The sequence below is a fragment of the Sceloporus occidentalis genome, unplaced genomic scaffold, assembly GCF_023333645.1.
Source record: "Sceloporus occidentalis isolate IW3139 unplaced genomic scaffold, rSceOcc1.0.p SCAF_121, whole genome shotgun sequence".
Classification (NCBI taxonomy): Eukaryota; Metazoa; Chordata; class Lepidosauria; order Squamata; family Phrynosomatidae; genus Sceloporus; species Sceloporus occidentalis.
Window position 1 is genome coordinate 237,962 of NW_028317101.1, and position 15,672 is coordinate 253,633.

Here is a 15,672-nt window from a genome sequence, read left to right on the forward strand (position 1 = left end):
CTCTGATGCCAGTGCTTGGAGTGCTGGTATCACAACCTTCCTGGGGCTCATTCATAGAAGCGAACAGGGAAAAAACCTCATTTATTTTAGGTTTACATATTTGTTGCCAACTTTAATAGGGTGAGAAGCACAGACAGCATTTTGTTTTTTGCTCATTCATAGAAGCCCTGGCAGAAGGGCTAGCAGCACAGGCTGTCCATATGCATTGTGCAGGCCTATGCCAGCTGCCACCACTAGACCCCAAGGAATCTGAAGCACAAGGGACAAGTCTAGTGACACAGGTAAGTCAGGGGAAGGAAAGAGTGGCATATCAGGGTGGGTGTTAAGGGCTTTCTGGAGGCAGAGTGGCATATAGGGAGTATAAGGGATATCTGGGGGTAGAAGTACATAAGTGGGGCAGGTTGGCAAATACGTTTTTCATATGAAATAGCTTACATGTGAATTTCACTAGTAACACTATATTCAGTCTCTTTTCACCTAAATTGACAATACATGTCTTATTCAACTAGAAGTCATAACTGGCTGGTTTCATTTTTCTAAGCGAAGGGTAGAAGAAAAGGGGGTTATGCTGCCTCCACAAAGACCAAAGTCAGCAGGACCCTCCACCCAAAGTCGCAGTAAAGCAAATATGTTTGAAGGGCATAAAACTGCTGGTGGCATAGACAAATGGCAGCCCATTACATACATTCTACCGCTAGCATTGCTTCTTGAATGTGCCATGCTGTTCTACTTGCCCCTGCTCACATTAACAGTATTAACAGTCAGAGCTAGTGTTTCAGGCTAACCAGGGAACATTTTATTACTGCCGTCTGGCTACTTCAGGCAAGAGGGTCACAAAAACAAATTTAAGGGGCAGCGTACTACAGCTTCTCTGCACATCAAATACATGAAGTACTAGCACAGTACTATATGCATTTGGTAATACTGACATTGCTTATCTGCCAAGCAGCTGCCATATAAACAGTGGCATGATATAAGCTTTAAAATTGAGGATCTGTATCAGTCTCCCAGTTTACAAATCTGCTTTGTGTTAAGTGCTGTAAGGAATACAAAAAACAGTGCTTGACATCTGAATAATTTATTAAACACTTAAACTTCAATAAGACATGTGCAACCTTACAAGTAAGCCAATACAACAGATTGTTGGGGTTTCAGGGCCTAGCGCAAACTCAATCACTATTATATAATTAAAATTATGCTATATACCATTAGTGAATGCTACATCTGAAATATACAATAAAGGTGTATATGCAACTTTAACATAATTTGCTGATTTTATACAGCACTTATACCTTTTAGTCCATAAGTAAATTATTAAATGATACAGAACATCTAACACAACCACTGGTATAGAACTAGAAAATAAATTCCTAATGAAAAGAAAAGGTAAAGACCCCATCACTTTACAACCCACCCCAACAGTCTAAACTCTGGAAAGAGGATGAAGCCCACAGCCTTCCTCCCAAAGCAGGCAGCTACAGTCTCTTCGCGTCTCAAAAATCTATTTCTGATCCGTTATGAGCATAGAGACAAGATTCAAATATATTTCCAAAGCAGCACAATGCACGTCGCAATTCGCCTCGTCAGCAACAGCAAGTACTGCATCCAAGCGATCAGTCTCATCCAGGGCTCAAATAAGATCTGCCACATTCATTGGCATCTCCTCCACTGTAGTATTGTAGAAAGTCTCAATATCACGAAGAATCCTCTTGTCTTCCTCTGTAACAAAATTAATGGCAACACCTTTTCTACCAAAACGACCTCCACGACCAATTCTGCAGAGGGGACAGAATGGTAGTTTGCACTGTTAATAAGACTCCCATTGTTTTATTTATTCTATTTACAGCAGAACTGTAGCAGTTTAAGACTGGTGGTAAATTGTATTTGTCCTACCAGACATGTAGATGTCAATCAAAGAACAGTTTTCAGGCAGGTTTCTATACAAGTCCTCATTTTCAATCTAACAGGATATTTGCCGTAGATAGTTTAGGGTTTCTGCATATTCGTTTGTAGCAGAAAATAGTCTAATTGTACAGAAGTGCTGCTTGAGGAAAACTGGCAATTTCAACAGCACTGGTAGAATGTAAGCTTGCGAGCAGGGCTCTCTCCACCAAATGTATCGGTTTGTCTTAGTCTGTCAATTCTTGTCTTGTCATATCCCTTGAATTTATGTATTGTATTAAGCGCTGCGTAAACTGTTGGCGCTATATAAATAAATAATAGCCACATGACAAAAGTTTACAGTAATATTTAAAGTTTTACTCTTATGAACAGTATTAATGTAGCAGCTTTATCACTACTGTATTTGCTACTAAAGACAGCATATGCCAAGGCATTAATACCCAAAACTACAAAATCCAAGTGTGAAGACTGCATTATATACACGAATACATTACCTTCAGCAAATTAGTCCATGTTCCACTGGCCGCCATCTCACCACGACCAGAAGTGTGTATTCTCTGATCAAGAGACACACACCACTCACTTCCACGGGCTCATTCTCAGCAGTGTCCGGGAGCAGCTGTATCCTGCTCCTTAACTATTTAAACATAAAAGTCTAATAAAGGTTTTTGCCTTACAGTTAAAATTACCATTTCCATGGCACAGGGGATGTTTGAGACCAAGCGTCCCTGCCTACCGGGGTAAGATTCAGAGCAGGCAGGGATAGTAGGAAGCAATTTAATTTTTGCAGGGGGAACGACAACACAGCACAACAGCTATATTGTAACTTATCCTGCATGTTTGTGAAAACAATGCTTCCTTTAGAGAAATTTAGAATATAAGAATTCTCTGGGGAGGTATTTAATGCTTTGGCATTGGATACTTTAATATCATGCATAGGTCTAGCTGACAGAGTGAAGTAAGAAGCAGAAGATTATAGATCAAGAGCACAACACATACGGCTACTATAAAAAAATGACATTTTTCTAACCTGTGAATGTAGTTCTCACGATTTGTAGGCAGATCATAGTTTATAACCAAAGAAACTTGCTGGACATCAATACCCCGAGCCTATAATTAAAGGGAAGAGTTAAGGCACTGACAATTTGAATTATGGGCTTATGTGCAAATACATTCCAACCAGATATGTACTCTGGCAGCAGTTCACCATACCAAATATACATGCAAAACAAGCTTGTCAGCCACAATATAGTGGTGAACTACAACGGTGTAGTCCACTGTGGAATGTGGTTCTTGCTTTACCAAAGGACTTAACTGTTCGGTATGTGGAACCTTCACAGAAAGTAACAGTCTTTGGATATGGGTGGACTGTAACACACAGGGCGGCTTACCAGCAAGTCTGTTGTAATCAACACACGGCTAGATCCAGATCTAAATTCTCTCATAATGACATCTCGTTCCTTCTGGTCCATGTCACCATGCTGTTGAGATATTTGCCAATTTGCATTTTTAGTATAATGTTAACTAGACCAAAAAGCTGCTGTGATGATTAAAAATGCTATGCTCTATATGTCTGAGACCAAGCGTCCCTGCCAGCTGTAAAAGCAGCAGTCAAGGATAGAAGGAAACAAGTTCATTTTAGCAGGGGGAACGACAACATAGCACTGTTATGCTAAATTGTAACTTATCCTGCTTTTTAAATAGCCCGTTATAAAAGGCATTTAAGCAAAAAAAAAAAAAAAAAAAAAATCTTACCAGAGCAGAGACCGTGAAGTCCCGTGCATGCATTTTTTCAGTCAACCAGTCAACTTTTCTTCTGGTATTCAGAAAAATAACAGCTTGCGTAATGGTCAGAGTTTCATACAGGTCACAGAGAGTATCCAGCTTCCATTCCTAGTGAAACAGAATGCGTAAGTAGGTTGTGGTGAAAGTTACTTCATTTGCCTCTGTACAATGCTATAGCAAGCCAGAATCCTAGTTTTATACAACATGAGAACAAAGTAATTTATTCATACTTTATATCAGCGCTGTGTGTTTGGCTCCTTTTAAGTGTCTTATGTTGCAACTCCCTTAAAGCATATTACAGGTGCAGGCACCAACATATTGTATGACACAAAAAGTTGTAGACATTGACTCACCTCCCGTTCAACATTAATGTAGAATTGTTTGATACCCTCAAGTGTCAACTCTTCTTTTTTCACAAGGATACGAATTGGATCCCTCATGAATTTTTTGGTCACTTCCAACACATCAGTTGGCATAGTAGCTGACAACAGGACAACCTATTGAAAGAGTGGAACAGTTCAGTTAGGAGCACAATGTTTTCATAACACATCTTGATCACATTCATCTCCACTAAGACATCTTCACACAAGGCTACACAACTCCTGCCCCGTTTGCAACCCTTGAAGACTTGAGTCGTGTGGCTCTGGTGCTAGAGAAATCTGTCAAAGGTGTTGCACCAAATCTTTCAGACAGAGGGTACTGGACATTAAGAAAGAGGTCCACCCATGTCCAAAATCGATAAGAGTGCATGTATTCTACTTCCTGTGTGTACCCTGTTAGCATTATTACAGAACCCAGACATCCAGGAACAGTAATTTTAACAGAGTTCTTAAAACAAGAAGACTTTTTTAACATGCTAGTAATTAAGGCAGTTTTCAGAAATTAAACATGCCACCTCTATACTAAATTAATTTAATGGAATTTGTACAGAAAATACATTTCATATGCTCAGATGTTCCAAATACAAGATTTACTACTTTAGTATACTTTAAAAGTTTAACCACCATTTACCTGAATGTTCGTGCTCAACTTCTGGAAAATCTCATATATTTGATCCTTAAAACCACGACTAAGCATTTCATCTGCTTCATCCAATACAAACATCTTGATCCACTTGGGAGCTAAAAATATATATATATATATAAACACCTTTCAAATATATCAGCTTTCCTATGATTTGTTGGAAAAGCTATAATGCTAAAAAGCTTCTGATGTTTATGGTACCAGTTTCCAATAAATCAGTGTCACAGAAACAAGCAAATGTTCCTTTAAAGGAAATTGGCCTTTTACACACTATGGCATTAAACAGATCCTTAAGTGCGCATAAGCCAACCCAGCATTTAGAATGCACCAGTCATGGGTGTTACAGCGAAAAGGCACCACTAACTGGACCCAGTCACCACTGTTGGACAACTCTTGCTTTATAAATTACAGCCTTTACACAGCAATATTAAGATTAGGCTGCAAATTAACTCAAAATGGCACAGTGATGCCTCAGAACCCTCTGGCTTTAGGGAACAAGCCCCTTACAAGTAAAGAGCTTTTGAGCGATCAGTTAATAAAAGATCATCAGGTTTCAGTCCCGAAAGATGGTAAACCATCACTTCGCTCATTAAACCAGTAACTGTTTAACACCAACACTTACATAGGTATCGCCGGTTTAACATGTCAAATACACGTCCAGGAGTTCCAACAACAATGTGAGGAGCCTCAGCTTGCAGTTTCTGCATCTCATTACGAACATTTGTGCCACCAATACAAGCATGGCAAGTAGCACCCATATAGTCGCCCAAGGCCAATATCACCTTTTGGATCTAGGAATGAAAAAAAAAAAAAAACAGATACATGTAAACCAAATCAACACATACAACCCTCACTATCAACTCAAAGCAGCCACAGCCTGACCCATCATTACTGGAAAACCTACAGATGTGAAGCCTTTCTATGCAAGTAGCTTAAATTTTTTTTTTTTTGGAGATTTCTATAATGGAGCTGAAACTACTACCGACAATGAACTGGCAATTGAAAGTTTAGGAACAGATCCCTGCACTGCAGCTGCTATGGCTTTACTCCTGCATTTAGGCACTCAAATCACATCTGTTAAAGATTGGCTTTCTAGTATATGCAGCTTGATACATCAAGACATGTTTTTGTACAGTAATGCAACATGCTTTACAAACGCAAGCCAACATGTAATTAAGTATGCCAACACTGAATCGTTTTATGGAAATGAGCCATCCCACATAAGCATTAAAGAAACACTGACATGCATTAACAGCTCACATTGCCTGAACGATGTACGCTGCATATTTCAGGTCACACAACTGAGAATAGTCAACACTACATATCTACCAATTCATTCAGAATAGAATGGAAGCTTCCTTAAACCATTCCATATTTTATTCTGTCTTTTACAGAGGCCTTACAGTTGTGAAACCGGAAACATGTGCAGCACACATCAACGTTAGCTGCCCTATTAATACCTGTTGAGCCAGTTCTCTTGTGGGAGCCAATACTAGAGCTTGGGTCTCCTTGAGATCAATCTCCAGCTGCTGCAGGATGGAAATAGCAAATGTGGCAGTCTTGCCAGTACCTGACTGAGCTTGGGCAATCACATCATACCCTAAAAAAAGTAGGATACATGTTCAATGTTCCCACATTTTACCTGGTGATTAAACTAGGTCAAAGGCATTGTTCTTAACACGTGATCAGTAAATTAGGTTCTCTCCATTTCAGGTCAGTCCCGAAAGATGGTAACCATCATTTCACATGCTTTACAAGATACCCTAGGTTGGGACGTGTACCAATTACACACACACACCTTTAATGCATGGTATTATTGCTCTCTGCTGGATAGCCGACGGTTTTTCAAAACCATATGCGTAGATGCCTCTCAGAAGAGATTCTTTCAGGTTCATGTCATCGAAATTGTCAACAATTTCATTCCAGTTACTCTAAAAAGAGAAGCATTTAGACATCTCGCAGATATTATGTAGCTGTTATATCAACTATTAATTCTACTAACCTCAATAACACCATCGGGGTCCATTCCTTCTGGGCCACCATGGTCTCTATTAACAGAAGCAGGTTTAAAACATCAAGTTGTATGTATATGAACATCAGCCATTAGTACAAGACTTTCAGCATGAGAATTTATTTAAACTGCCAGTTAACATCTAGATTGGGACCCATATACAAACCCTTAAACTGACAGTACAGGCCCAATCACCGTTTGGAATATAGTAGCTACATGGCCCATAACATAGTTGACAGCCATTTCTAACACCGTGAAATGTTAGCTGTAAATTCTAGATGTTAAAGTCTTAGCCAACTTAAACTGCACCCTCTTACAGCTACCATGTCTTAGTTATAAATCTTTAAGACTAAAAGCAGACCCTAAGAAACTACTATAAGGGTCAGTTCTCAAGTCGGGCTAGAGGCCCACGAGGTGATTTAAATAGACTTTAACAGGACATATGGTTATAGAAACTGCTAGGAAGGACCATCAAGCATTTAATGAATGCTTCGCCCAAAGGTACACCACGTTGGTCCACCAATGCTTCCCTCAGCTAGCAGCCCGCCACGTGTTGCGTCACATGACAGTCCGGTAAACAAGCCTCGCCATGCCACCGCGATGAGGTCAGCGCGACGCAGCCACCGAGCGCAGGCCAGGCACGTTATCAGCTGGGGCCCGCATACTCAGCCAATTCCCAGGTTCACACATTCCCTCGCTGTCGCCATATTCTGAGAGCGTCATTTTGCGCAAACCCACCCTGCTGATATATGCTCCAAGCCACGTCCAGCGCCATAAAATTCCTCTACACACGCGCTGCGCCGGCCGTATAAGGAGGCGTTGTCTTGTTAATACTCCCCCTATTGCAGCCCTCCAGAAGCGGCAGAGAGTTTGTGCTAAAGCGAAAGCTATCGGCGGAAGCCGTATGAGGTATTTGACGTTACAGAAATCCAGATATTGCGTGACCGCACACAACACCGTGAGCAGGCATTTTATAAACCTAGTCCGAAACATTCGTACCACAGAATGCAGGTCGCACACTGATATTTAATTTAAATAGATTCAAAAGCATCTGTACAAACTAAACCTACCATGAAGCTCACGTTACTATCCCCAAAACACCTAGCAAATAAACCCGCTATTACCTGCTATAATCGGCGGAGCTACCGGACATCTTCTGCACCAACTTCGAAGCGCAACTGAAAAGATCTAGCAGCGGCGGCGCGCGCCATATATAGCACCGGGACTATTTTTTTCCCAGCCGCGCATGAACATCTAAACGCATATAAAGCTTCCCCTTCCTGTTTCGGACACATATTATGGTTGGGACGATATATAGCTAAATTTTAAATAAGAAAAAACCTGTTCTGTTAATACATCGGTATCAAAGTTACTTGTTGCTGTTAAGAGTGGTGTATATGAACTATTTTCTCTCAATTTCTCCTCCTTTTCTCACCCGCGGAATGATATTGCAGCAAACGGTGACAGGTTGTAGGTCCCTCGACGCACAGGGTTTCCTACGCAGGCCCCTGGCTGTGGGGGTCTGGGAAGCTCCGCCTCCCTTGTGATCGGTCCGGACTCATTATAACAAAAAAAAAAAGTAACCGCTGAGGAAATCGGGTTGTATGAATAGGCTGTGTTCGGTAAAATTAGCGAAGTGACAAGGCGTGTATTATGGCGCTGCGCATACGGTGTTGGTTGGTTTTGCCACGCCGGTTATATTTAGCATGCTCTGTTGGTTTTAGGAGTAGAGAGAGTCATGGTAGGCGCGCGGAAAGCCGGCATCTGAAAGTACATGAATCAGAATATTCGACCGGATCCGAATTATGACTTTGTACCTCACTCGCATTGCGTCATCTGCAATAGCTACATATTGAGATGCCTTGTAAAAACTTATTGGGGGGGAGTTGAAAAGCTTTCAACGGCAGTTCTAAGCCTCTCACTTCACTCTCCGTTGTGAAGGGCCAACGCTGGCAAGTTACTAACACAGGCGAGCGGGCCCTGTACAGTGTATAGTTCAGTCTGTAAGGAGACTTTCTGAGCTAACTTTACAATATACCGCTTTTCCCCTAGCGGGCATGATTTGTTACTGCAATATAGCAACAGGCTTCATGTTAATATTTGGTGCATGAAGCATATTGACTATTACTATGTTTCTGCTTTGTATCCCTGAAGACTTAATTATGTTATGAATTTGAGGCATAATATATGAGAAGAACCTATATTGACACCTTAACAAATTTATGTATTTGCATTATTCTCTCTCTCTCTCCCCCCTGTGTTATTCTACACATCTTTTGGTATCATCTTTCCCTTTTTTTCTTTTCTATTCTGCTCCCCACACATTTTATTTCATTTATTTATTTACACACACACACAGCCAAAAGTTTTGAGAATGACACTAGTATTGGTGTTTACAAAGTTCAGTGTTCTTAGATATTTTTGTCTGGGGAGTTTCCTGGCCGTGAACGCAACATATAAATGTTTTGTTGCCCGAGCTACTTAGTGTTGGTACCATTCTTTATTCACAGCTGTGTTCTTAGGCAACATTGTGAGCGAGCGCACTCCCTTGACTGGTCTCAGGATGCTTTACTGTTGGCATCACACAGGACCTCGTCTTCTCCAGATAAGCGTTTTATTCCTGATGCCCCAGTCGGAAAGGGGCTTCATTAGAGTAAATGACTTTACCCCTGTCCTCAGCAGTCGAATCTTTTGCAGAATATTAGTCTGTCCCTGATGTTTTTTGCTGCCCTTCTTGACACCTGCTTGCACTCACACCTGCTTGTTGCCATTCCAGAGCAAGCGCTGCACTGGTGGCGCCCCAATCCCACAGCTGAATCCGGTCCTGGTGCTTGCTGGATTTTCCTGGCGCCCTGAAGCATTCTTTACAACAATTGAACCTCTTTCCTTGAAGTTCTTGATGATCTGATAAATGGTTGATTTAGTTGCAATCTCACAAGCAGCAATATCCTTGCATGTGAAGCCTTTTTTGTGCAAAGCAATCATGACAACACATGTTTCCTTGCAGGTAACCATGGTTAACAGAGGAAGAACAATGATTTCAAGCACCCACCATTCTTTTAAAGGTTCTAGTCTGTTATTCTATTTCAATCGGCATAACAGTGTTCTCCAGCCTTGTCCACGTCAACACTCTCACCTGTGTTAACGAGAGAATCGCTGACATGATTTCAGATGGTCCATTTGAGGCAGTGCTAAAATACATTGGAAATGTTTTTTGGGGATTAAATTGATTTTCGTGGCAAAGAGGGACTTTGCAATTGATTGCAATTCATCTGATCACTCTTCATAATGTTCTGGAGTATATGCAAATTGCCATCATCTAAATTGAGGCAGCAGACTTCAAGGACGTGAGCCATCTATCCGGTCAAATAACCCTGCATGTTCCCGATGCCTGAGCCTACTCAACACAGAGCCGACGGCAACTTCAATGATGGTGTTGGCGGCACTTCCTGTACGGACGGATCTGTAATCGTAGACTGGAGAGGTCGTTGGCAGGGGTTGCAAAGAGCTTTTTTAAGATAAGGTTAACTAAGCAACCAAAGCAAAACCTTGCTGGTGTGGGACGAGTTTCTGACTAATAAAATAATGGAGTTAGATTGTGGGTGGATAACGAGGAGTCGAGTCCAGATTTACAATTGTTTAGTGACACAGCAGGTTCAGTAGGGTTTGGAGCATTCCTGGCAGGTGAGTGGTGCGCCGAGAAATGGCCAACCGAATGGCACCATCAGGGGATTATAAAGATTTTGACACTCATTGAACTGTTCCCCATAGCAGTAGATTTGGAAATTAGGTGGAGCATCCTGGCCAACAAGTCGGTAGTATTTTGATCAGATAATCAGAGTGTTGTATATGCCATTAATAACCTGTCGTCAAGATCTATTCCAGTCATCTGGCTTATCAGACACTTGGTCTTCTTGTGAATGAAGCACAATATTTGTTTCAAAGCTAACCATCTGCCAGGACTTAACAACACTACTGCTGATGCCTTGTCCAGGGGGGCATGTTTCCCCAAAACTTTGGCGGCTGGCAACTGTCAATTAGTCCGGCTCATCGAAGGTGCACAATCTAAAAACTCCTGGCAGACCTACACATAGAAATGGAACAGTTAGGTAAACTTTGCTCTAGGCACAGCACAGACAAATACTTTCACCTTAGAAATATTGCTGCAATATATTGCCTTTATGAATGAAGAAAAGTTTTCAAGAGCCAAGGCGGAGTCAGCCTTAGCCGCTATATAGCTTTTTAGTAAATTAAAGGGTACAGTAGACCATACTAAGAAATTAATAGTTTGAAGGGTTGGAGGAGATCACAAAAAGTCACAGCTGACAAGAGACAGATGATTGACACGGAGCATATGGTGCTGTTAGTCATAGCATTATAAGAGGTGTGCCTACATTCATATGAAAATGCTCTATTCGCTGCGGCTTTCTCACTTGCTTTCCACAGAGCCTTTAGGATAGGTGAATTGGTAGCCCCCTCCAAGAAGATAGCTGAGTCAGGGCTGTTACTAAAATATGTAAAAATATCACACCACTGTGAGATGCTGCATACATAGGCCTAAAACCGACAATGAAGGGCAAGTCAGATGGCTAACACTACAAGCATAATCAGATCCAGCATTCCAGTTAAGGCCTTTTTAGAAGTTTGGCCTAGATGGGGAGACTTGCTTCTAGTACAAAGCTTTAGCAGAGGCAGGGTTGGATCCCAGGCAATTCAGGACCCATTCGTTCAGAATAGGCACAGCAACAGCAGAATTGGCAGATGGCGCTCCACTGCTTACATGAGATAAAAAAGACCAATCAGGTAATGATAAGAAATCTCATGATGTTGTTTGTTACTCCTTTGTTAAAGTAATTGTGCTAACCGTTGTTCTTTTGTCAAGTCTTTTCAAACAAAGAAGTCCTGATTATTGGACACTCGTTTATTCACTAGGCCAATGTTAGGGCAGCAATAAGACTTTACGGGTGCCCACTGGGGATGCCACGGGAGCACATGAATATTCAGTTGCTTGGGAGGAGAGGAATGACAGTGAAGGACCTTCCTTGCATGCTAGACTAGGCTGAAAGGAACTGAGGTAAGCAGGACCTTGTTATTATACACACCAGGGTAACGATTTGACATCCAACAAGTTAGTTGACTTAACCCCTTCAGTCCCCTATGGATGTACCGGTACATCCAAAAAAATGCATCTCAAGAATCCCCTATGGACATACCGGTACGTCCAGCCCTTCTTGAGTCGTTTGACAGCCTAGGCTCCCCCCTGATCTGATGTAACAGCATCCGGGATGAAAGCCGGAAGCAGTTTAAAATGCCAGATCGCACGATCGGGCATTCCCTTCCGGGCTGACGTAACCCAGGGGATATCCTGTCATCCGATGAAGCACATTGCCCTAGCATAACATCTACCCAGTATAACCCTCCTGTCTCCGTTCACAACCCCAAACCCGTTAAGCCATAAGCATAAAAATTCTACAAAAAATGTACACCTTATAGTATGTTCCCTGGTGCTGGGAACGTATGGAAAATCTATATAAATTAGGTATTTCTGAAATCAGGACACCTGAATTGATAAACTTGGAAGGGATTTTACATTACTTTACCTAATTTTGCAAGGATTCAGAGGGGATAGTATGTTTTTTTATTTTTTTTAAATTTCAAAAATTTTCAAAAAGCCCCTCTCTCAATATATACCATATTTGCTTGATTATAAGACGACCCTGATTATAAGACGACCCCCCAAATCTGAATATTAATTTAGGAAAAAAAGAAAAAGCCTTAATATAAGACGACCCTATAGGAAAAAAGTTTTACCAGTAAATGCCAATTCATGTAAATTATTTTTTTTAATAAAAGCTATGATTGAGAAAAATATTTTGGTTTTATTTTCTTCTATTTTCCAACCTGTCCCCCCAGTTATGCACATCTGCCCCAGAAATGCCTTATACCCCCTATATGCCACTGTGCCCCATGATATGCCTTTTGACCCCCTATGTGCCACTCTGCCTCCAGAAATGCTTTATACCCCTATATGCCACTCTGGCATTAAGGGGGTTAAAAGGCATATTATGGGGCAGAGTGGCATATAGGGAGGTTTAAGGCATTTCAGGAGGCAGAGTGGTGTATAGAGCGTTAAAAAGGTATTTCTGGAGGCAGAGTGGCATTAAGGGGGTTAAAAGGCATTTCATAGAACGCGTCCATCGCGCAGACCTTCCCCGACTGTCAGAGAGAATCCCCTGCACCGGTGCGGGGAACTCTGATCTCTGACAGCTGGGGAAGGTCTGCGCGATGGACGCAGACAACCCCCGCTGCTAGCCACACTTCCTTCCGGCTGCAGCGTAAGTTGTCTACGCAAATCGTGTAGACATCTACACACTGCCCCGGCTGCACACCGGGGACTCAGAAGCACCGGTAAGTGGGGCGGGGGGGGAGATAGGAGGATCCAGGTCCCCTGCAGTTGCGGGGGATCTGGATCTTAGTCGTCTCATAGTCAGACATATTTGAGGTCTGGTTATAAGAAGACCCCGATTATAAGATGAGGGGTATTTTTCAGAGCATTTTCAGAGGTTTGAAAAAAACCTCGTCTTATAATCGAGCAAATACGGTAGTTTACATGAGTACACTATTCGCAGGAAAGGAGAATAATCGCTGAACCGAAATACTGAAAAATTGCCAAAATTTATCCAGGACTTGAGGTACCAAAAACCCCTGGGACTGAAGGGGTTAATTGACTGCTCTTTGGACCTCATATTGGGAGTTCACAGCAGCAGCTTCTCAGTCAGTTGGCTAATTGATTTTGGCCCCTTGAAGGGACTATTATTATTATTATTATCCTTTATTTATATAGCGCCAACAGTTTACGCAGCGCTTAATACAATACATAAATTCAAGGGATATGACAAGACAAGAATTGACAGACTAAGACAAACCGATACATTTGGTGGAGAGAGCCCTGCTCGCAAGCTTACAATCTAGAGGGAAATGGGGTGACAAACATAAGGCATAGAGAAAGGGTGAGAGGTATTGTGGTGGTTGTATCGATGACAAGGAAGTTCTAGCAGCTAAGATGGTATGCTTCTCTATGTATAACAAATATTAATTCCTAATTCAATCACCCAATTTTGATGTAAATACCCTTAAATTAACGTTTGCACTTTAATCACATTTCGATTGCTTCATGTGAAATCAGTTTGTAAACTCTATTATGGTGACATACAAAATTATGAAAATTGTATCACCAAATATTTATGGACCTGTCTGTATAACCTAAGATTGATGGATTAATGGTCTGACTCCATACTGTTTATGCTAAGGCATTTATTATGGTTACATACATATCCTTGTAAGGTAACCCAAAGTGCTTTTGTTGTTTGTGTCTGTGGATGATTGGATAGTTGATATATACATTTACATATAGTTAGAAACGTGGTGCAGCATCAATAATTCTTACGTGAATTGGATTATTGTCTTATACGGTGGGAGGGACGTTACAGAACCATTTACATTAGACAGTTGTAGAGCAGAATCTGTATTTAGCATCCTCTTAGTAAACTACACAAACTTAAAAAAAATTACATTTTAAAAATGTGATGCATGCCTTGCAATATTTGCCCTATACTGGTCAAAACAGATGAAAATCCTGGCTTTATTGGGTGGTTTCCAAATCAGGACAAGTTAATGAATATATTTTGGATAATGTTTTCCCATTGGTTCAATGTGTGTACAATTTGTATATATACAAAACTGTTAAAAAAATATGTTTTTTTCATTTTTTCCCCACCTTTTCACGTTTATTTCAAACAAAACATACCCAGCTTAATATGGTTTCAAATGAAAGTCCTACTTGTGCTGAAAAAACAATATATGATTTGTGTGGGTGCACTAATTGATAAGAGAGAAATTACAGTTGAAGAAAGACATAGCTCCGGTCTTTTAGCGCCACCTTAGTATCAAAATCCCGGCCCTGAAGGGGTTAATAATATATCTACATTTAGTCAACAGGTGTATCGCTTGTTACAGCTTCCTTCTTTATGGTACATTTTACTATGCACCATTAAACAGAAATTTGTCACAAAAACTAATTTCTGGTTATCCCATGCTAACTGATTTCAAAATTTATAAAATATAAAAAAAGCGTATGTTTTATATTTTATTTTAATTACAATTCAATTTTGTTTTTATTTGGAACTTAGATTTCTAGGTTGTCATAAGTAGCACTGTGTATTGAAGTTGAAAAATGGGGAAGCTGTTCTCTATGGCAAGGACCTTAACAATATTGGCTCATAACATAAAGATCTTCTGGCACTCAAGAGATGAATAGTAAATGCAAGCCCTTCAATGTTTAAAGGTTTCACATCTCTGAGACTGCCATAATTAGTATTACCTTTTTGCACTGCCACATGCAAAGAGAAATACAAATATTGTAAAAATTCTTCATCTGACAGTGGAGATATACGAGGTCCTAAGGAGCTGCTATGCAGGGGACATTCGTCTAACAAGATCTGATACTGCTTATTCTAGAATGGGGTATTTAGTGGAGCTGCATGCTGTTCAACATGCCCAGAGAAAGTCAATGAGTGCCTCGATTGTTCTCTAAACGTCAACGTTTCAGTGGTCATCCGTGTCTTCTTCATGCGCTGGATTTTAATTTACACTCCAAAATTCAAAGGTGTACGAAGAGGCGATAGTCCAGGTATACTCTTACTCTAAAAGGGGAAGATAAAAAAACAAATTCATTATTTTTTTTTCTGCTTCTCTTTCTGTACTAGTATGTCTTACGCTTGTTAATGTTTTACACATTTTACACATGCAACAAGCTTTTGTGATATGCATGGTGCCACAGAAGAACAGGTCATTTTGGTCAGCTTTGTCCATTTGACACATCTTGCTATATACAACACAAGAGTGGATTAAAGAAAAAGAAGATATACTGTATAACTGGCATGCAAGCAGTG

General features: G+C 40.8%; 1 protein-coding gene and 5 non-coding genes across 6 annotated transcripts; all 6 read right to left on the reverse strand.

The window, feature by feature from the left end:
• Positions 1 to 1,630: 1,630 nt before the first annotated feature.
• LOC149282173 (eukaryotic initiation factor 4A-II) lies at positions 1,631 to 7,874 on the reverse strand. The gene is made up of 11 exons (XM_089498482.1): positions 7,846 to 7,874; positions 6,713 to 6,758; positions 6,509 to 6,641; positions 6,171 to 6,310; positions 5,333 to 5,501; positions 4,699 to 4,808; positions 4,041 to 4,184; positions 3,658 to 3,795; positions 3,294 to 3,383; positions 2,933 to 3,012; positions 1,631 to 1,775 (listed from the first exon to the last, which is right to left on the reverse strand). Exons 1-11 carry the CDS (start codon positions 7,872 to 7,874, stop codon positions 1,631 to 1,633), a joined length of 1,224 nt encoding a protein of 407 aa, XP_089354608.1.
• Positions 2,611 to 2,740, reverse strand: LOC149282174 (small nucleolar RNA SNORA63). Its single transcript, XR_016277986.1, has one exon. It is a non-coding gene; the product is annotated as a small nucleolar RNA SNORA63 (small nucleolar RNA).
• LOC149282175 (small nucleolar RNA SNORA63) lies at positions 3,472 to 3,597 on the reverse strand. The gene has a single exon (XR_016277987.1). It is a non-coding gene; the product is annotated as a small nucleolar RNA SNORA63 (small nucleolar RNA).
• Positions 4,354 to 4,531, reverse strand: LOC149282176 (small nucleolar RNA SNORA81). The gene has a single exon (XR_016277988.1). It is a non-coding gene; the product is annotated as a small nucleolar RNA SNORA81 (small nucleolar RNA).
• Positions 5,233 to 5,298, reverse strand: LOC149282177 (small nucleolar RNA SNORD2). Its single transcript, XR_016277985.1, has one exon. It is a non-coding gene; the product is annotated as a small nucleolar RNA SNORD2 (small nucleolar RNA).
• LOC149282178 (small nucleolar RNA SNORD2) lies at positions 6,390 to 6,458 on the reverse strand. Its single transcript, XR_016277984.1, has one exon. It is a non-coding gene; the product is annotated as a small nucleolar RNA SNORD2 (small nucleolar RNA).
• Positions 7,875 to 15,672: the final 7,798 nt, after the last annotated feature.

Excerpts from the sequence above, each read along its gene's own strand:
- LOC149282173 (XM_089498482.1), bottom strand. The coding sequence starts at position 7,874 with ATGTCCGGTAGCTCCGCCGATTATAGCAG. Across the intron at positions 4,185-4,698 it reads AGTTGAGCACGAACATTCAG|GTTGTCCTGTTGTCAGCTAC; the intron begins GTAAATGGTGGT and ends CTCTTTCAATAG. Across the intron at positions 3,796-4,040 it reads ACATTAATGTTGAACGGGAG|GAATGGAAGCTGGATACTCT; the intron begins GTGAGTCAATGT and ends CTGTTTCACTAG.